Below are 22007 nucleotides of genomic sequence, written 5' to 3' on the forward strand. Positions count from 1 at the left end.
TTTTGCTATATTTGTTGGACCAAATTTGGTTTCTTGGAGTGCTAGAAAACAAGAAACAGTATCTCGGTCCAATACTGAAGCTGAGTATAAAGCTTTAGTCAATGTCACAGCTGAATTAATTTGGATTGAAGCTCTTCTTGCTGAACTTGGAGTAAGGTTGTTAAAAAAACCAAGTCTTTGGTGTGACATTCTAGCAACTACCTATTTGTCTGCAAATGCAGTGTTTCATGCTCGCACCAAGCATATTGAAATTGATTTCCATTCTGTTCGAGAGAGAGTAGCTAAAAATAGACTAACCATTCATTTTATTTCAAGCAAAGATCAAGTGGCAGATGGTTTCACAAAGGCTCTACCAGTAAAGAAGCTAGATGAATTTAAGCGTAATCTCAACCTTTTGAAAGATTTAGATTAAGGGAGGGTGTTAAAATATGTATCAGGAGGCCTTTTGTGTTCTTTGTATTGGGCTTCATACGGGCTGTGTATGGAGTCCTATCTCTGTAAACAATCTCCGATCGTATCTCTATAAAACGATGGCATCGTTCTGCCCTATATAACACGAACCCGTGACCGAGACAAAGGAATACCGCTAATACCCACGACTAAGACGTGTTCAAATGCCGATCCTATTGATCTGCTGGCAACTCACAAAAAGCGTTTAAAGTTAACTACTTTGCTAACTAAAAAACTAACAATTTAACTGAAGAAAAACAACAGGTGCAACAACTAGCTTATCCAACAAATTCATCACTCCAGCATGGCGGAGCTGGTATAGAAGCGTTGGGTTAACCCAGCGAAATTCATCTATTCCTCATTGAATTAGTCCTTCAAGATTTTCTTATTAGTGGAAGAATATACCATAAGTAACATAGCCGACCCCAATGAAAACCTGCTCTAGCTTCGCCCCTTCCAGCAAGGCCTTTCATCCCTCTCAACATCCCAAATCCAATCCATCATCATCCATCCTCTCGCAGACGAAGTAGATGCAGTGAGAATAGAAACGTTGCCGCTTCTGCATGTATCATAACCACGGAAGGGCACAATTATCTCAAAAGCTGTCAAACCGACTGTTGCTCCTACTAGTTCTACAGCCTACTAGCCCTTCACTAAAATGACACATCATGTCAGCCGTTGTAGTTTCAAGCTTAACAGCACAGCAACATGCTGCTGCTACTCCCGACTGAAAGTAGTCTGTTACCATCTACGAGAAACGCAAAAAAGGGCTTCGGTTTCGCAGAAACGGCAACGCCCATGCATCAGTTCTTCTTCAGCTTCATCGCCTCCCTGAAAGCGCAAGCCCATCAGAACACCAACGGGACCGATCACTAGGCTCAGTTTCATAAGGTTACTATGATACTATCCTTTTGTCAGTTGGAGAAAAGTAAGCCGTGGTTCTCTAGAAATATGGTTGATCTCTCTTACCAGAACAGCTTGTCCATCTCGTCGTTCTCGGGGTCCAGCTCGAGGCCGCGCGTAAGGACCTCACAAGCTTTCTCATACTCCTGAGGAAACACGGTTTAAGTGCATGCATGGCCAGCCAAATGTGAGAATGCAAGAGATCTCTAGTGCACCTTCAGCATGATCAGGGCTTCTCCTTCGCGGTGGTGCGCCTCTGCCGAGTCTTTGTTACTTAGCTTGCATTTGATCGCGTCCTCCAGAGCCTTCTGCCCATCACCTAAGCGGAGCCAGCAGAGGCTCCTGTTGGCGAGCATTTTACGGTCAGAAGGATCAGCCCTGAGTGCCTGTAAGAATGAACACAACAATGTCAGCATACTGTTGCTACCAAAAAAAAACTGTTGCTGCAACATTAGAGACATGCTGCTTGCTAACTCAAAGATTTGCCATGTTTATTAGGTGGCATTGGGTTGTAAATAAAACTGAACGTTCTATCAAAAGAAAAGATAAATGGAGGACACATCATCCCAGATTAATAGTCACATTTCACACATTAAGCTAGCAGGTCTAATGAGATGATGATACTAGTCATTCAACAGATTAACTTTCTATAAGGTAGACTACCACAATAATGTACCTTTGTGTAGAGCACCGATGCATTTGTGTAATCCTGTTTTTCAAATGCTTCATCCCCTTGTTGTTTCAGGTCAGACTTCCTCATTGCAACCGCCTCATCATCCTGAGCAACATACAGTAACTTCGGTCATACATTCAGAAGTTCGATGCGTGAAATTAATTATATAATATAAGTGATTTTCGTATTTGAGATCAAGTCAAAGAGTATGGGAAACAATTAATTTCCCTTACAGAGCTGCTACAAGATTACATGGGGCAGTTAGTGGGACAGAACTGATGGGGAATGAGCAATCATAATTGCCAGAGTACCATACCATTAGCTGCATGCTCTCCAGTTTGGCATGATTGATTATCCCATCAACGCTCCAGTCTGCTACATCTGGAATTGGGGAGGTGAAAGGAAATAGAAGCTCGACATCTTCCTTTGTAGCATACAAAGCAGCTAACTCTATTGGCATTCTACCACACTGTCAAGCAAAAGAAGAAAGCTTACTAAGCAGTACTGAAGCCTGAAAGTAAATGGTTCCTTCGACGTAAACATTACTATGCTAGCCAAATAGACATCACAAAATGATTTAATACCACAAAACAAATGCCTAACGAAGCCACTAGTTTAGAATAGAGCTCTTACTTTTTTTCCAACTATTAGTTCGGCACCAGTAAGATGGGCCTAGATAGCATCCTATAACTTCCTGTATATGAAATAGATGCCAAACAGAAAAGGAAACATTGACATGCTTCGGTAAAAACTATAAAGGCAACTGATAGTAGTTAAGCTAATCATACGACACAGTAGTGTCAACCTTATTTATGTTAATTTTAAAATTAGCCCATTCAACTGATGCCCGAATGCTTTAAGACTCGAGCACTATTTTGGACAAAACTAGAGTTATTGGCTTTCACCTTCAGTTCCCTTTGCACATAGACTTGTACTGCCATATTTTCAGAAACTAGAAAGACATTATGTAATACAATTGTGACACACCAGTGTAACTTACTGTTAATACTAGTCTACTACAAATTCAAGCAGATCATTATGATATCATGAAAAAAAAAGAATGTCACCTCATCAGGACGATTTGGGTTTGCACCAGCTTCCAACAAGCACTTAACGATTTCAGTTAAGCCTTCGGTTGCAGCTCTTGCCAAGCAATTATTAATACCATTAACATTAGCTCCAGCCTACCAAACATACATGTAGAAGTCAAGGTAAACATACTGTTTATCCATATAAATTGCTGCTCGTCTCAGATATGACCAAACGCAACATCAGTAGTCAATTAGAGTAAGTCTCTCTTGTGTGGAAAAGCACATCAGTAGAAAATACCATACCTGAATCAACAGCTTTGCACAAGGCGTAGCAGAAGCAAATATTGCAGCATCTACAGGTGCTAATTGACAAGAAGGCACAAGCTTGTTGATCTGTAAGACACAAAGAACTGCTATAAACATTTCCATGCCATAGTAATGATAGACAGGCAAAGTTTTGTAGACAGGTCCTTGAGAGAGCAAAATTTAGGCCACATATTGTATGTTCGTTACATTGACAAAACTAATTTCAAGTACGGAGTAAAATAAATATAACATATGGCATGTAAGCTAGGTCAACAGATAAGAAAACGGTTATAAGCACATTACATCTGCATGGTGCTCCAACAAAACCTCCACAGTGCTCTCATATCCTTTAATAGCAGCAAAATGCAGTGGTGTCCCTTCTTCTGATTTGCCATGGACGTCAGCTCCTCTAGAAAGCAGCAGTTTTACTATTTCACACTTCCCTGGACATGGAAGGCTGAATATCAGAGCAATATACAAAAAAAATCCATCTTTGGCCAACCAAGTTTTGAGCAGATAGAGCAAAAAAGGAGAATATTTTTTCACACTTAAGAAACATAGTATAGTGGCAACAAAAGGTTGTTGTGAACAACATGCATGTTTGGACGAGGAGGATTCAAATGCTGGAAAATCTTGAGTTTCAGAGGGTAGAATAAAACAGCACAAGGTAAGAATATGTGATGGCAGTGACAGAACATAGAAGACACACCAAAATATCTAAAGTGAACAGGCTGATGGAGATGTAAAGTGTAAAGACCAGACGTGATTTGATGACAGTAAATTACAACAGACCTACAGGAATTGCAAGCAATCGAACAGAGCAGGATTCAGGATCATGGTAAAATCCCAAGGACACACTTCATCAGGTAATTAATGGGAAACAAAAAAAGAAACATGACATATAAGGATCCTTGCATTGTACCTTTGGTTGCAGCTAGTGTAAGAACAGTGTGGCCCTGCTCATTTTCCTGGTGGAGGTCAGCGCCACGGTCAAGAAGGAACCTGACGGCAGGCAGGTTGCCGCCGGCCACGGCGTGCTCCAGGGGGGTCTTCTTGCCTAGCGCGCGCGCGCAACAAGCAGAGCAACGGACGCAGTTAACCATCAATGAGCTAATGCTGCATGCGTTGGATGCGAAGAAGAAAACTGATTACTTGGGGAGGCGTCCCACATGTTGACGTCCATCCCGACGTCGTCGACGAGGTAGCGGCAGGCGGCGAGCCTGCCGAGCCCGCCCACGGCGGCGTGGAGGGCGTTCATGCCGCGGTAGGTGGTGGCGGCCACCGTGGCGCTGACCCCGCGCCTGCCGCTCGTGTCCAGCCTCCTCGCGATCTCTGCAGTTTGGTGAGGTTATTAGGAGATCGGTCGGCGCGGAAGGAGGAGGGGGAGCAGAAAAGGGCAGCTTTTTGGGGGTGGGGGGGAGGGAATCAGTTAGTAGTTACCCTTGAGGCGGCCGACGTTGCCGTAGTAGGCGGCGACCAGGAAGCGCGCCTCCGGTGGCCACCCGTCCTCATCTGCGCAGGCGAATGGACACAGAAACAGAGCATCGGTGCGCCGATCGAAGGGGAGATGAAATTAGGTGGGGTTATAGCACTGGGTAAAAGAGGGAGGGAGGACCTTCGCCGTGGAGTTGCTCGAAGAGGTTGGGTAGCGGGGTGTCGAGGAGGTCCATGGCCATGCTCCTCCGGCGGCGGCTCGCTCTATATCTCGAAGGAGAAAGGGGGAACGCCGGGTGTGGAAGGTAGCGGAGAACTCGAAAAGGAAACTGTGAGAAGAATTGGGGCGCGAGCGGGAAGGGGAAAAGGAAGCTGCAGACGGGAGGCGCAACGCAATGGGGGGTCGACACGTGCCCCCGCGGCTCTGAGCCTCTGAGCATGGCAGCAGAGCCGGCCCGTGCTGCCTTTTTGCCTTGGACTCTTGCTTGACCACGCCCACGGCATTCATCCGCATGCTACTTCATTTGAATTGTTTGGAATTCGCATTCGATTTTCAGATATACACACAAGAGAATTCCATTTTGGTTTGTTTGTTTTGACTTCTCTTTCACGTTTCCTTTCCCTAGGCGATTAGGGCTTCTTCCTCCCGACAAACTTGGTTCGACGGAGAGTTCACTATCCTTGTTCGGTTACCCGGTGGGCACCTGTGGCCATTGGGCGTGGGTGGAGTCTAAATTTTTACCTGCCACCCGCACCTACACCCGTACGTACATGGGTACATATTTTATACAATACCCACACCGAACAGGTAAAAAAACCATGGGTAATACCCACCCGGATCAGAGCAAGTGAAAAAGTGACATCAGAACAGACCACGCAAATGAAGAGAAACAACAATGCAACATATGTATAAGAAAAGAAACAACACAACCTATATCAAAAAAATCAGCATTTTAGTACAGCCCAATATATATGAAAGAACACAACATTTCAGCCCAACATAAGTTGCAAAAGAACATACCAACTATAATTCAAACACGTCAACTCCATAGATTCACAGAAATTTAAAGGTTCGAATGAGGTAACATAAATAACGCCTTCCTCTTCCAAAATAACGGTTCGAACGAGATAACATGCTAGGTGGGTATGCGAGTATGAGTTTTGCATTCCCATACCCACACCCGCCACACACATTGGGTAGAGACCTTTTACCATTTACTTACTTATGGGTTAAAATTTTCTGCCATACCCTTACCCTAATGGGTAAAAATCCGATGGGTAAGCGGTTGATGGGTACCCATTGCTATCGGGAGTTCGGTTTGAAATTTAGGCCAATTTGGGTGCAGATTCATGAGCTCCGAGAGGTGACAACTATGGCAGTTGATGGCAATAGAGGTAAATATGCAAGGGTTCAGGTCGAATGTGATGTTCGATGACCGCTAACGACAGTGGCGGAGCTTCATTGAAACAAAACCGGGCCACAGCCCGTCCAGCTCAACTCAAAACGCTGAAGAATGAGATATAAATTGGCCCATAAAATAAAATAAAAAATATGTTTTTCTTCGGGCTGGCCCGCCCAAGAATCTGGCCGAAGCTCCGCTACTGGCTAACGAGGTTCGCATCGATTCGTCCTAAGGGTGGCGACACCATTTCATGATAAGACACAGAGAAACATGCGTACTTTTGTTCGTTAGGTGGTACGGCATGAACATCAATAATGTGGGAGATGAGTGCATGTAGAAAAATACTTCAACTTTTATCAACATAGGAGCAAGATCCAATGATAAAAGTGAAGGCGATAGCGAGGTAAATATAGTTGCAGCATACAAACTTTCAAATTTTCGCGTAAAAAGCAAAGGCCTTTCATCCCGCTAAACATCCTAAATTCAACCCATCCTCATCCAATATCCTCTCACAAAAAAAAAAAAAAAAAAAAAAAACTGGATGCAGTGAGAGTAGAAAAGTTGTTGCATCTGCATGTATCATAGCCACCCAGGGCACAAACATCTCAAAAACTGCCAGTAACCCACTGCTGCTTCTACTAGTTCCAGAGTCTACTAGACCGTCACCAAAATGACACCATGAGCCATTGTAGTATGCAGCCTTAACAGCAACATGCTGCTACTACTCCTGACTTAAAGTAGTCTGTAATCATGTCAGAGAACACAAAAAAGGGCTTCGACTTCGCAGCGTCGCGGACGTGCAGGCATCACTTCTTCTTCAGCTTCATCGCCTCCCTGAAAGCACAAGCCGATCAGAATATCAAACGGAACGATCACTAGGCTCAGTTTCATAAGGTCACTATCCTTTTGTCAGTTCGAGAAAAGTAAGCCTTGGTTCTCTAGAAAAAAAAAAAGTAAGCCTTGGTTCTCTTACCAGAACAACTTGTCCATCTCGTCGTTCTCGGGGTCCAGCTCCAGGCCGCGCGTAAGAACCTCGCAAGCTTTCTCATACTCCTGAGGAAACACAGATTAAGTGCATACGTGGCCAACCAAATGTGAGAATGCAAGAAATGTGATCTCTAGCGCACCTTCAGCATCATCAGGGCTTCTCCTTCGCGGTGGTGCGCCTCTGCCCAGTCCCTGTTACTTATCTTGCATTTGATCGCGTCCTCCAGAGCCTTCTGCCCGTCTCCTAAGCGGAGCCAGCAGCGACTCCTGTTGGCGAGCATTTTACAATCGTAAGGATCAGCCCTGAGTGCCTGTAAGAATGAACACAAGTATGTCAGTATATTGCTGCTGCCACATTAAAGACATGCTGTTAAGATTTTTGCCATGTTTATTAGGTGAAATTGGGCTATAGATAAAACTTACTATTCCTTCAAAAGAAAAGATAAATCCCAGATTAATACATTCACACTTCACACACTAAGCTAGATCCAGTGAGATGATGATAATCGTCATTCAACAGATTAACTTTCTATGAGGTAGACAAACACAATAATACCTTTGTGTAGAGCACCGACGCCTTTGTGTAATCCTGATTCTCAAATGCTTCATCCCCTTGCTGTTTCAGGTCAGACTTTCTCATGTTAACCGCATCATCATCCTGAGCAACGTACAGTAACTTTAGTCATACATTCAAAAGTTTGATGCATGAAAATTAATGATATAATTGAGTGATTTGATGTAAAGTCAAAGAGTATGGCAAACAATTCTTTTCTGTTTACAGACTGCTAAAATACTGCATGGGGCAGTTAGTGGGACTGAACTGATGGTGAAAGCGCAATTATAATTGCCATAAAAATAACATACCATTAGCTGCATGTTCTCCAGTTTGGCATGATTGATTATGCCATCAACGCTCCAGTCTGCAACATTTGGAATTGGGGACGTGAACGGAAACAGCAGCTCGACGTCTTCCCTTCTACCATACACAGCGGCTAACTCTATCGGCATTCGACCACGCTGTCAAGCAAAAGAAGAAAGCTTACTAAGCAATACTGAAGTTAAATAAGCAAGAAAAGTGAAATGGTCCCCTGGTAATGTAAGCATTACTATGCTAGCCAAATGGACATCACAAAATGATAATACCACAAAACAAATGCTAATGAAGCAACTAGTCTAGAACGCAGCTTGTAGCCTTGTACTCTCTTTTTCTTCAAACTATTAGTTTGGTACCGATAGGCCTAGATAGCATCCTATAACTTCCTGTGTATGAAATATATGCCAAACAGAAAAGGAAACATTGATATATGCTTCTGTAAAAACTATAAAGGCAACTGAAAGTACTCAAGCTAATCATACGACAGAGTAGTGTCAAAATTATTTATCTTGATTTTAAAGTTATCCCATTCAACTGATGCCCACATACTCTAAGACTCAAGCACTATTTTGGACAAAACTAGACTTATTGGCTTGCACCTTCGGTTCCCTTTATGCATAGACTTGTAATGCCATATTTTCAGAAAGTACAAGACACGATGTAATAGAATTGTGCCACACCAGTAGTCTACTAGATGTCCAGAACTGACGCTGCAAATTCAAGCAGCCAAGTATGATATCGTGAAAAAAAATAAGAATGTCACCTCATCAGGACGATTTGGGTCTGCACCTGCCTCCAACAAGCACTTAGTGATTTCAGTTAAGCCATCCTTTGCAGCTCTTGCCAAGCAATGATTAACACCATTCACATTAGCTCCAGCCTACCAAACATACATGCACAAGACAGGATAAACATACAGTTTATCCATATAAATTGATGCTCATCTTAGATATGACCAAACGTAACATCAGCAGTTAATTAGAGAGTCTCTCTTGCATGGAAAAGCACATCCGTAGACAATGCCATACCTGAATCAATAGCTTTGCACAAGGCGTAGAAGCAGCAAATACTGCAGCTTCCACAGGTGTTAATAGACAAGAAGGCACAAGCTTGTTGATCTGTAAGACACAAGGACTACTATAAACATTTCCATGCCATAATAATGACACATGGGTCCTTGAGAAAGCAAATTTTAAGCCATAGCATGTATTGGCATAACTAATTTCAATTAAAACAAATATAACACAGGTCATGTAGTGTCAAACCATAAGAAAACGGTTTAAGAACAGTACATCTGCATGGTGCTCCAACAAAACCTCCACAGTACTCTCATGTCCTTTAAAAGCAGCCAAATGCAGTGGTGTCCCTTCTTCTGATTTGGCGTCGACATCAGCTCCTCTAGAAAGCAGCAGCTTTACTATTTCAGACTTGCCTGGAGAAGTATATAGAAGACCGAAGATCAGAACAATGTACAACTACAATCAAATCATCTTTGGCCAGCCAAGTTTGATTTTGAGCAGATAAGAGAATTTTACACTTGAGAAATATAATAATATATAGGGGCAACAGAAGGTTGTTGTGAACAAGTTTCAACGGCTACAGTAGCACGGTGTAATATTTTCGGATGAACGAGTTTCAGTATGTTTGTATGAATATATATGTTTCAGTTGCTAGAAAGAAATAGCACAAGGTAACATGTTTGGACGAGCAAGTTTCAGTCAGATGCTAAAAAATATAAGTTTCAGTGAGTAGAATAAAAATAGCACAAGGTAACATGTTTGGACCAGCAAGTTTTAGATGCTAAAAGAATCGTAAGTTTCAGTGAGTAGAACAAAATAGCATAAGGTAAGAATGTGATGGCAGTGAAAGAAGACGCACAAAAATAATATCTGAAACGAACAGGCTGATGGACATGTAAGGTGTAGAGACCAGAGCATGATTAGATTTGCAGCAACCTACAGGAAACGCAGGCACGCACTTAAGGGAAACTTGTTCTGATAGTCCCAACCTACAGGATTTGGGATCATGGTGAAGTCCCAAGGACACACGGCATATATACAGACACGCACTTAATTAAGGGGAAACTTGTTCTGATGCCTTGTACCTTTCATTGCAGCCAGATGAATAACAGTGACGCCCTTTTCATTTTCCTGATGGAGATCAGCACCATGGTCAAGAAGGAACCTGGCGGCAGGCAGGTTGCCGCCGGCCACGGCGTGCTCCAGGGGCGTCTTCTTGCCTAGCGCATACACAAGCAGGTGAATCGATCGATGCAGTTAGCCATCAAGGAACTAGTATATGCTGGATGTGTTGGATGCGAGGAACTGAAGGAGATGGGGCGGGCGCGCGCGCGCGGTGGATTACTTACTTTCGGAGGTGTCCCACATGTTGACGTCCATCCCGACTTGGTCGACGAGGTAGCGGCAGACGGCGAGCTTGCCGAGCCCACGGACGGCGGCGTGGAGCGCGTTCATGCCTTGGTAGGTGGTGGCGGCCACCGTGGCGTCGACCCCGCGCTTCCCGTTCTTGTCCAGCCTCCTGGCGATCTCTGCAGTTGGGCACGCGGGCGATTATTAGGAAATCGACAGGCGCGCGCGCGCGGAAGAAGGGGCAACTTTTGAGAAGGGGGTGGGGGGAAGAGATGAATCGGCTGATTACCCTTGAGGCGGCCGATGTTGCCGCGGTGGGCGGCGACCACGAAGCGCGCCTCCGGGGGCCAGGCGTCCTCATCTGCATGCGTAGGCGAATCAACAGAGAAACAGAGCATCGGTGCGGGTTTAGCACCGGCAATGGTGGAAGAGGGAAAAGGAGGAACCTTTGCCGAGCGCTTGCTCCAAGAAGCTGTTCAGCGGGATGTCGAGGATGTCCAAGGCCATGCTCTCTTCTCCTCCGGCGGCGGCGGCGGCGGCGGCGGTCTAGGGTTTCTCTCTTCTCTATCTCTCGAAGGGGAAGCGGGGGAAGATTGTGGAAGAAAGCGGAGAGCCCGAAGAGAGAGAGAGAGAGAGAGAGAGAGGCTGTGAGTGTAAAAGGCGGGAATGGAGGGGGAGTGGGTGCGCTGCTGCAGGTAGGAGACGCAATGGGAGGTCGACACGTGCCCCCTCCGCTCCCAGCCTCTGACATGCCAGCGGACTCGCCCGTGATGGCTTCTTTTTTTCGCTTGACTGGTTTGACCACACCCACTTGACTTGTTTTGAATTCAAATTCGATTTTCATAAACACTTAGTATCATTTTTTTTGAATTAAGAACACAAGATAAAGAGCAGCAAGCCGCCTCATTAAAAACCTTCCGGTCTCATTCAGTACCCTGGTAAGGAAAAAAATGCGTAAGAAACTTGCTGCTCTAAGAGTTTACATAATGTTTCTATAGTCTAATGTGACCAAATCAATGTGACCAAATCCTGAATGCAGTCAGCAGTTGAATCAAAAATAACATCTGAAAAACCTGACTTGACTAACTGAGCTAGAACATGGGCGACTCCGTTGTTCACACGGTCCACCTTTACAACGGAGATGTCATGGTAGATCTTCAGAAGCTCTCGGGCCTCTAGGATTAATGCCCAACTTGCAGATTGCTCCTTGGAATTACTTGATATGCATAGCCCGCAAACAATCTGACTCCAAAGACGCTGGCCATCGTCGGAGCGATATCAACTGTCGCAAGCCCTCCAAACACGCCAAGATCTCGGCTTCCTCCGCACTCCCACAGAACGGAATGAACCTCCATTCAGCCAGAAGGGGAGAACCAAAATGATTCGAATAATTATGCCAATACCCGCACACTTTGAGGTGGAATCCCAGCCCGCATCAACGTTTGCCTTGACAGCGCCGATGGCCGGGGCTATCCTTGTAGCCACGTTAACTGTCCCAGTCTCTTCACCTATAAACGATCGGTGGAAGTTGATCAAGTAAGGAACTGACGCTGAAACCGACGTCTTTCCGTCTCCGTGGACGATGTTGTTACGATGATGCCAAGCGTGCCATAGCAAGAAGATTATCTTAGATCTTTGTTCCTTCAGTGCATTGCCTAAGAGTGAAAACAACCACTCCTTGTTCCTTCCTCTAAACGCCACCTCATCTGGGAGAGAACAGTGCGTGCGCAATTCCTCTCGAAGAGCCCGAGCAAGCGTACAGCTGATAAGAGCATGATGTGCATCTTCTGGTGCATGTCCACATATTGTGCATATAGGTGTTATCGTATGGATGCGCCGGCTCAAATTCAGGCGAACTTCCAAAGAGTCTGATGCAGCTCTCCAAGCAAAAATCCTCAATTTTGGAGGGACGTTTAATTTCCATATAAGGTCTCAAACCTTCCGATCGCCGGTAGGATCTGGACTAGATGGTCCTCCGCTTAGCTCCAACAATTTAGGCTGCATCCCAATGCGATAAGTCGAGCGAACACTAAATAGGCCATTGCGCTCTCCACTCCACCCCACAAAATCATCCACTCGGTGTGGTGAAAGTTTGATAGATAGAATTACTGAAGCATCATGGGGGAAGCAACATTCAGGCACAACATTTTCATTCCAAGTCCTAGTGTCCTGATCAATAAGCTCCAATACCCATTTGCGCCGTGCAGCACCTCTCTTGTCATCTACATGCAATGCACCGGCCCTAGGTAGCCAATTGTCTAGGAAAATTTTAACACTTGATCCAGTGCCCGCCAAATAATTCCTTTTTTCAACAATTCAAGTCCATGAACAATGCCTTGCCAAGTCCGAGATTGGTTCTGGATGAAAGTTGTATCTAGTAAATGGCCAGAGGGGTAATACCTTGCTTTGAGAAGACGAGCACATAGACTATCTGGGTACTGTAGCAAGCGCCACGCCTGTCTGGCAAGGAGTGCCTGATTGAAAATTCGCAAGTCTTGGAAACCAGTGCCACCATGAGATTTTGGCCTTGCAACTTTGTCCCAGGCTAACCAGTGCACCTTTCGTTTATTAACCTCATCACCCCACCAGAAGTTTCGAATAATTTGCTCCAGCTCGTCGACTAGACCAATGGGAAATCTAAACACCCCCATAGCATATGTGGATATAGATTGCAGTACTGACTTAATGAGAATGTCCTTTGCACCCCAAGGACATGTATTTTTCCGACCAATCACTAGCATGCTTCGAGAATTTCCCTTTAGTTGATTTTGAATTTCCCTTTTGTCAACCTTCCTTCAGGAAACGGCAAGACTAAATACTTTTTTTCAAAGCAACTAGTATCATACTTCAGAATCTCATTGATTTGAGCTTGCACACCAGTCGTGCATTGATCCACATACATGACGGAGCACTTGCCAAGACTCACAAGTTGTCCAGTACCTCGTTCATAGTAGTCAAGAATAGATTTGACTACCATTGCTTGGTCCACCGAGCCCTCAAATAAGAGGAGACTATCATCCGCAAATAAGAGGTGGGAGATACCAGGGGCACGTCGTCATATGTGGAACTCACGCAGCGAATCGTTTTCAATTTCCTTTCGAATAAGACATGAGAGACCATCAGCAACAAACAAGAAAAGGTACGGCGAGTGGGGATCACCTTGGCGAATGCCGCGAGAAGGAATGAAGGAGTCCAACATATTTCCGTTAAAACGAATTGTATATCGAACAGTGGTCACACACGCCATCACTCACCGCATCCATTTACTATGAAAGCCCAACTTCGCTAAAACCCCTTCCAAAAACCTCCAATCTACACGATCATAAGCTTTGGCCATGTCCAACTTGTACGCATAATATTTCTTCCGAGCCACTGAACCAGTCTAGATCGAGTGAATGCATTCAAAGGCCATTAGTGCGTTATCAGTAATAAGACGCCCAGGAACAAACGCACTCTATGTCGGAGAGATGATATCTTGGAGAAAATGCCTCAACCTATTCACCAAGCATTTCGAAACAACTTTGAAAATAACATTGCAAAGACTGATTGGGCGAAAGTCCTTCAGCTCCTCCGGGTCATTTTTCTTGGGTATTAAGACGATCGTTGTGTCATTAACCTCATCAGGCACGACACCAGTATCAAAGAAAAGCTTCACCACCTGTACCACCTCCTCCTTCATGAGATCCGATTTTCGCTGCAGAAAACGTGTTGGAAAGCCATCCGGTCCAGGGGCTTTTAAAGGCCCAATCGGAAATAGAGCGTCATTGATTTCTTTTTCTGTAAAAGGGGCACATAGCTTCTCATTGGTCTCTTCGTCGACACAACTCTGCATAGCATCAAGGACAGGGAGTGGGTTAATGGCGTCTTCTCGCGAATAAAGCTTATGGAAAAAAATCCGTTGTCATATTCTCCATCTCCCCCGTGTCAGCTGTCCATGTGCCATCTTATCGCCTTAGTCGATGAACTCTATTTTTCCGTCGCCTCCATGAAGCGCGCCTATGAAAATACTTAGTGTTACGGTCACCTTCCCTCGGCCATGCAACCCTGGACCGCTGCATCCACAAAATCTCCTCCCTATAAAGAAGCTCATCCATCTCTTTCTCAATGCCAATGCGGACAGCATTGCTAACCTCATCCGTTAGATGCCACAGATCCTCCAGGAGAGCAAGCTTCTTTTCTAGTTCCTTAGGAATTGACTTGAAGTGCATTTTCCGCCAGCTTTGCAAGTTGCTCATTATAGTCTTCAGCGACACCGCAACATCGCCAAGATCCCTCACTGGTACCCTGCGAGACTAGGCTTCCTCCACGGCCGCAGCCAGAGACGGTTCCCGTTCCCAAACAACTTCATAGCGTTCAATAGGATTATTTGACCTACAGCTATTGGCCTCAACCGCCGATAATAAGAGGGGGCAATGATCGGACCGTGTAGATACAAGGTGCCGCAGACGATGTTCCGGAAACATGGTGGACCAATCTGGGGATGCCACCACTCTATCAAGCCGAACTTTAACGTTTCTTCCTCCCTTATGTTTATTGTCAAAGGTCCAGGGAGCCCCAACAAAACCAATATCATGTAGATCACAGTGCGACAAGACCTCTCTAAAGTCCATCATGAGCCTCTTAGAGCGAGCTGTTTCAGAGAAGTGCTCCTCTTGCCACATTGCTTCATTGAAGTCCCCCATCATCATCCAAGGTCTGTCCCACCGATCCGTGATCTGCCGAAGCTTCGTCCACATATGATGACGATCAGACGCTTTGCGTTCACCATAGATGAAAGTGCCCCTCCACATATGCTCAAATGGGCCGCCACTAACATGCACGTCAATGTGGTGGTTGCTGAAAGAAAGAAGATCAACAATAATATCTTCTGTCCAGTACAAGGCCAGACCACCTCCTATGCCCTTTCCTTTGACGTGGAAGCATTCTTTCATTCCAATACGAAAGCGAAGATTCTCGACCCTTTCCTTGCTTTGTCTAGTCTCACAAATAAAAACTAGGCAGGGCTTATAAGTCTGCACTAGGCAGACAAGCTCTTGAACAGTCGCAAGAGACCCCACCCCGCGGCTGTTCCATCCTAATATCGTCATTGGGCACGGCGGTCCTCCTCGGAGGAGGCCGCCGATGTTGTCAATTCAGTAGGGGTGGTACTCATCTTCCTGACCTTAGAGCGGTCCCGGGGATCAGTGTACTGTGGAGGAGGAGGTGGAATCACATCAGAATCAACTGCCTCCATAGGAATAACAATAGGTGCCTTAGAGCCAGGGTCCTCGGCGCTAAAGTTCAAATTCCTCTTAGCGCCAGCCTCAGCATCGGTCTCAACAATATCAGTAGGTTTGATTAGGCTCGAAGCATCATCCTTCAAGTATGCATCATCATCAAGCACAGCATCTTGTGACGATCGTTTCCGTGGCATGCCCTGAGTTGAACCACGGCCAGTCCATATGCCTCGGCCACGACCAGCAAAGACTCTAGGCTCCACAACTGGTGTAGCCCGACGAGTAGCGAACATAAAATCGCCATATTGTAGAACCTTAGTACCCCCAAACTCCACCACCGCATTCCTCATGATTATGGCCAATTATCCTACAGTGTTTACTAAAGAACGGGACCTTCTCATACTTCACATAGAGACGTTTCTTGCCCTCACTATCAATGTTCAGGGAAACTACCCGCTTCAGCGGGCTATTCAATTCAAGCAGAACCTGATTCTGACATAGTTGCCTTCATAGAAGAGCTTTGGGGACATTTGTACCTCCCTGGCTTTCCCAACCCGACGGGCCAAATCATCCACAATCCATGGTTTCCTATAGAGCTCCGGTATGCCATGGATTTGTGGCCAGACGTAAAGACCACCAAAAACGAATTGCTCCGGATCTTCTTTGCCATCGTAATCCTCGATCAGGACATCCCAACATGGGAATGTCCAAGGACCTTGATGAACTACCTTTTCCAATCTCCTAGACAGTGCATTTGGATAAAAGAACAGATTTTCCCGAGCCTCTCTGCTATTCGGGTCTCTGGATAGGTTCCATATTGCATTCATCTTCCCAATAAACACATCAGGGCTGAACGATCTCGAGGTGTGAACTTCAGCTATCGCTAACCAGCGGGCCTCCTTCTGCAGCTCTGTTACCTCATCTGCCCCAATCACCACGTCCTCCAGCTCATCCTTGCCCCAATCACCACGTCCTCTAGCTCATCCTCGCGGAGGTCCAGGTCAGCCAGCAGATCGTCAATTTCCTTCTGAGGGTTCTTCGTCGCGCCGCCAGAGACTTCGCCAGAACTCGGAGCCATGCCTACCAAACCCTGGGTGAATTTCGGTGGAAAAGAAAGCTCTGCACAACACGAAGAAGATCGCGGAGGTGGATTAGAGAAAGAAGATGATATGTGGTCGGAATCGGAGAAAGAAGAAAGGGATCTCACGGGGCGCCTGTACGCCGCCGGAGCACTCAAAACCCTAACGAAGGGGTACTCATAAACACTTATCACTCTGTTCTGTAATGCATAAGTTGTTTTGAGAGACTAAAATAGTTTGTTAAAATGGATAACATTACATCTACACAGCATCGTGGCTCAGCAACAAGGCAGATGATGTTGCCGTCGAGAGAGAGTTTCTTACCCCGTATTTGGTACTGCTGCTTCAAAATAATTTTCTATTTAATAATCATGGAAAACTTTTTCCTTACCTATTTGCTTTCAGGTGTAATTTTTTTCCTTATATGCCACCCGCGTCTCCATTGGCCCGTTCCGTCACTTTTTGATTTTCTTGGACCAAATTACCCCCATCCCGAATCTACAAATCTACATGAAGTCCTGGAAAATGAAAAGGAATCATGAGCCTCTTGTCGCCGGTAGCACTGGAGAGATGCAAGTGACCAAAAACGGGGCCAAATCGTGCCAAGAACGGCGCGTTGAAAGACCCCCACAAGAGGCAACGGCCATCGCTAACCCGCCTGACGAGTTCATCAGCATGATGTCCACTCCGGAGAATTTTATCTTGTCCTTTTATTCTTGGCCTGTATGGAGAGACCGCCATGTTTTTTTGGGGTTCTTCTTTTATGTTGGGCCAGTAGCAGTATACACAGAATATGATATGGCAGGGAAGGTTCTGCATATTTTAATTTTTATGATTAATTAAATAATTTTTGTATTAAAAAATTCATTCGGTGGCATAATATCTACTGTCTCATTTGATCATTTAACCTTGACCAGACTTATTATTATTTTTAATAAAAGTTGGTCACAAAATGCACTAGGGGCAATAATATCTTTCTATTCCCTAGTTAACACCGATAGTGCTGAGAATGTATTAAAGTGTCATATAGTGCTCAGAATGTACTAGAGTGTCATATAGGGAAATAAATTTACAAATGAAATAAGATTTCAAGGGCTAAATAGGAAATTAATATTTTAGTAGCCTCAAATAAGGAATCCCCCCATTCCCAGTCCATTCCCCAACAATTGAATCGCCAAGTCAGCGCAACACCAAACCCACCGAATCCCTAGCCCTAGGCTCAAATCCAGACCTCTCTAGCCGCTGGTCACCGGATATGATGAAGAAGAAGACGCCGACGGCGGCGGCACCCGCGGCCAAGAGGCGCAAGTCTGGTGGATCAAGCGGAGTTGGCCCACGGACGCGGGCACGTGATAACAACGGTGAGGTGGATCTCATCAGCACCCTTCCCGATGCCCTCCTCGGCACAATCATATCCCTCCTCTCCACCAAGGATGGCGCCCGCACGCAGGTCCTCGCCCACAGGTGGCGTCCTCTCTGGCGCTCCGCGCCTCTCAACCTCGACGCAAAACACCTCAGCGTTGATCAATTCCAGCGCGTCTCCATCGTCTCTAGGATACTCTCCGACCACCCTGGCCCCGCTCGCTGCTTTTCCTTCCCCTTTAGCGGCCTCCTCAAGGACAAATACAAGATCTCTATGGACGCTGCCAAGATCGAGGCCTGGTTTGATTCTCGGGCCCTAGACAACCTTCAGGAGCTTGAAATCAGCTTCGAAGGATTCGAACTAATGGATGAGTCCAAGAAAGGCTACCCACTGCCATCATCAATGTTTCGTTTAGCATCAACTCTCCTCGTGGCCACAATTGAGTACTGCGACTTTCCAAATGAGATCGCACATTCGGTAAATTTTCCCCTTCTCAAGAATCTCACTTTGACATTCGTTTCCATCTCAGACAAAGTCTTGCATGTCGTGCTCTCTGCCTGCCATGTATTGGAGACCCTGTATCTCCAGGAAATTTTGCAGATGGGTTGCCTCCATATTAGCTCTCCAACTCTAAGAGCCATAAGCTTCATTGCTTGTTGTTCTGTGGTGACAGAAGAATTGGTCATTGTAGACACCCCTCTCCTTGAAAGGCTTCTTTTTCCATGCTTGGATGGTGATGGTACTATCCGGGTAATTAGGGCGCCTAAGTTGGAGATATTGGGTCCTTTTTCATCGTGCATGTCCAAAATCCAGATTGCAAACATGATCTTTCAGGTAGCTGCAGGTGCCTTATTAACTGTTCATTTGCAACCCCTTGATGTATTTTCTTATGTCCATTGTTTTCATCAGGGAATGATCCCATCGAGCTTGAGCAATTCAATATGCAATGTGAAAGTTTTAGCCCTCAAGTATTCTGTCCATGATATGAATGTTGTTCTCGATGTCCTGAGGTGCTTCCCCTTCTTGGAAAATCTATGTGTCATTGTGAGTACTCATCTGTGTATTACATAATTTTCAAAATAAACATTTGATTATTATCTAATTTAGTTTGGTTGGAAGTTACATTAACACGTGTCTCTTCTTTCCCTTTGCAGTGGAACCAATACTTAAAGGTGGGCATGAAAAAGGTGCGTCGGTATGATCCACTAGATCCAATCAAATGCCTTGAGACCCATCTCAAAGTATTGGTGTTGAAAAATTACCAGGGTGATGAGGAAGAAGTTGATTTTGTCAGGTTCTTTGTTTTGAATGCCAAAGTGGTAAAAGAAATCTTATTTGGAGTCAATGAGAATATCAACAAGAAATGGGTGGCTGATCAACACATGCTTCTAGGTGTGAAAAATAAAGCTTCCCGGGATGCTCAATTCATATTCAAAAGTGGTTGTTCTTATTTCAGTGACTATTTGAATGCACATGACTTGTCAGTTGCAGATCCCTTCCACCATTCTTTCGTGGATGGGGATGTTGTTATTTCAGGAGAAGCATGTGGATGATTTTTCAATGGTCAATCCCGTTGGCAGGTTCTTTTGCAGACATGGATACTTGTAGATTGATTTTCCTCTCCTTTTTTTGTTTGAAGGGTTGATGCTGGAATATTGTGTTATCTAAGGACCAATACTTAAGTTGATATGGCTGCTCTATTTCTAGTCCAATGTGTTTTTTTAATTCCCAACTTAGTATGTTGTGCACTGTAATGAATGAGGTAAAATCAGATTTGAACTCTTCTTTTACATAGATTGTTCTCGGTTCTATCAACAATGCGTGCTCAGTAGTTTGTTCTCGTTTCTATCAACAATGCGTGCTCGGTAAACTTAGCTTTGAACTCCTCTTATCTGAAAAACAAGTGGAGTCTATGGACACAAACATAGTTTGTTCTCGTTTCTATCAACAATGTGTGCTCGGTAGTCAAGTTGCTCCAGTTTTAGTGAGCATATCATGCTACTACTACGGTTCAAACTTTAACCCCACACAAACGATACTGGCTAGTTCAGTCGGTACTATTAATTATGTTTGGTTTCCTTAAGGTTCAAACAAGAAAAAATAATCAAGTGGCTGCATATATATTCCATACTTTGACAGCAAATGGGAAGCATCATGCATTCATGTGAATTTTTTCCTTTTTCATCTTACCCACTAAGGTTTATGGTGAATAATATGGAAATGCCTAATTTCCAGATATGCGAATTATGAACAACATAGCAATTTGCATAGTGTCATACTAATATAGTCTTGTCTGTATTGATAGTGGAAGTTTGAGAGGAAAAAATATCTGGAAGGGTAACGGAGCCCAAGTCTCTGCATCAAAGCGATGCATACCACCTTTATTTGGATTTTACTAAAACAAAGATCTGCCAAGACATACAACGTAGAACAACACTATGCTTACAAATCCAACAATGGGTGAAGAAATATGTGGTCACGGTGTGTCTCTAGAAACGGAAATAAATGCACCGTCAGCTACAAAGCACCAGGGCATCGTTGAGTCACCCTAGGATGAAACAAGATCACCCGACCAGTGGCAGACCCTGGAAGTCGTCACCTCCAATCAACCACTGGTCCATCTTCAAGGTAGAGCTCTGCATAGCCCGGAAGCTGCTCCCCAAAAGAATTCCCACATGAGGTTAAGCATACGTCAGCTATGTCGTCATTGTCCGATTCAGGATACCCGAATCTAGTGTTTCCCCCGGAAGCAACTTGGATGAAGTGGAAGCACACCGCGATGACGACGCCTTCAACAAGGAAAAAGTACATACACACCACCATCGCCCACCCAGATCGGAGTTGTAGCATGGTTTTCTCCAGCAGATGCACCACCCCACTCCCATCAGGACAGCTTGCCGATCCCCTCCGAGAGAGGATGAAGCCACCACTGACTGATGACGCCATCGCTGCCAACTCCCATCATCGGAGAAAACCCTAACCGCCATGACGGAGAGGAGTGCCCCGACCCACCAGCCACCGCTACTCTCGACCATGCTGCCAAGGTATCCACGTGGGAAGCAATCGGGGTCGCCACCGCCGCCGATCTCCACCATGGCGGTAGCCACAGCCAGATTCCTGGGGCCGTCGCCCCGGATCCCGCACTGAATCCCATGGTGGCGCTCAAGGACCAGTCCCGTCCCCGGCCAGAGATGTGGCGCCGTCGATCCATCACTACCTCCGAGCGCGTGACAGGAGAGAGGAGGCCCGCCGCCGCCAGCAGCCCTGGGCTTCGCACACCAGCAACGGCGAGAGTAAGAGTACGCGGGGACCTCGACGGCGAGAGGAAGAAGCAAGGGCACGATGCTGACGACGAGGATCTGCACAGCCGCGCACGGGAATGGAAGCGGCCGGCCCGACGGCGGTTCAGCCTCTTCAGATCCGCGCCGTCGTCCGTCCAGGATACAATTTGCTCAGTAAATCAGATTTGGCCAAATCGATCGCAACGGATGCAGTACTGCAGTATTTGGTTATCTGCATTGCAAGTTCGCAACCGATCGATTGCAATGGGTTAGGCAGTTGCATCTTCTCTTCTTCCTTGGAGATTTCTGCGCTCTGTGCTCCCAAACCTAAACACGGCTTTCGCAAGGGAGGCATGTAGGAGAGGTTCCATTCCTGCACAAAATTTTCCATGAACTCCCGTGCAGACCTCCCGTGCACGTATCCAGCCTCCATTTTATTGTGTTTGCTTTGAGATTAGCATATGAAGAGAATTTTTGCATTCAAGGCTACCCTACACTAGTATCTCTCTCTCTCTCTCTCTCTCTCTCTCTCTCTCTCTCTCTCTTTACACATGGATTTAATTTCTAGTGTTGAATTTGAAGTAGCCATATTTATTGGAATATATATCTGATTAACAATATGTTTAAATATGTGTATT

At 45.4% G+C, this 22007-nt stretch overlaps 2 protein-coding genes across 4 annotated transcripts; one reads left to right on the top strand and one right to left on the bottom strand.

The window, feature by feature from the left end:
* Window positions 1–981: 981 nt before the first annotated feature.
* On the bottom strand, window positions 982–11052 carry LOC127344636 (uncharacterized). Of its 3 annotated transcripts, none has more exons than XM_051370973.2 (12): window positions 10877–11052; window positions 10720–10791; window positions 10430–10609; window positions 10166–10300; window positions 9354–9493; window positions 9090–9179; window positions 3094–3210; window positions 2343–2495; window positions 2030–2131; window positions 1569–1739; window positions 1420–1499; window positions 982–1281 (listed from the first exon to the last, which is right to left on the bottom strand). In XM_051370973.2, exons 1-12 carry the CDS (start codon window positions 10935–10937, stop codon window positions 1254–1256), a joined length of 1329 nt encoding a protein of 442 aa, XP_051226933.1. In that variant the 5' UTR covers window positions 10938–11052; the 3' UTR covers window positions 982–1253. The 3 variants fall into 3 exon arrangements, with proteins under 3 accessions (XP_051226933.1, XP_051226927.1, XP_051226911.1); XM_051370967.2 differs by lacking the exons at window positions 1569–1739; window positions 2030–2131; window positions 2343–2495; window positions 3094–3210 and adding exons at window positions 7328–7498; window positions 7744–7845; window positions 8052–8204; window positions 8825–8941 and having other exon boundaries at window positions 10877–11043; XM_051370951.2 differs by lacking the exons at window positions 982–1281; window positions 1420–1499; window positions 1569–1739; ... (1 more) ...; window positions 2343–2495; window positions 3094–3210 and adding exons at window positions 6533–7034; window positions 7174–7253; window positions 7328–7498; ... (1 more) ...; window positions 8052–8204; window positions 8825–8941 and having other exon boundaries at window positions 10877–11037.
* A 6928-nt stretch (window positions 11053–17980) lies between these two features.
* LOC139831842 (putative FBD-associated F-box protein At1g78730) lies at window positions 17981–19641 on the top strand. The gene is made up of 5 exons (XM_071821190.1): window positions 17981–18565; window positions 18677–18838; window positions 18998–19132; window positions 19243–19382; window positions 19545–19641. The coding sequence occupies exons 1-5, from the start codon at window positions 17981–17983 to the stop codon at window positions 19639–19641; spliced, it is 1119 nt and encodes a 372-aa protein (XP_071677291.1).
* The last annotated feature ends 2366 nt before the right edge of the window (window positions 19642–22007 follow it).

Source organism: Lolium perenne, chromosome 1, assembly GCF_019359855.2.
Source record: "Lolium perenne isolate Kyuss_39 chromosome 1, Kyuss_2.0, whole genome shotgun sequence".
Taxonomy (NCBI): Eukaryota; Viridiplantae; Streptophyta; class Magnoliopsida; order Poales; family Poaceae; genus Lolium; species Lolium perenne.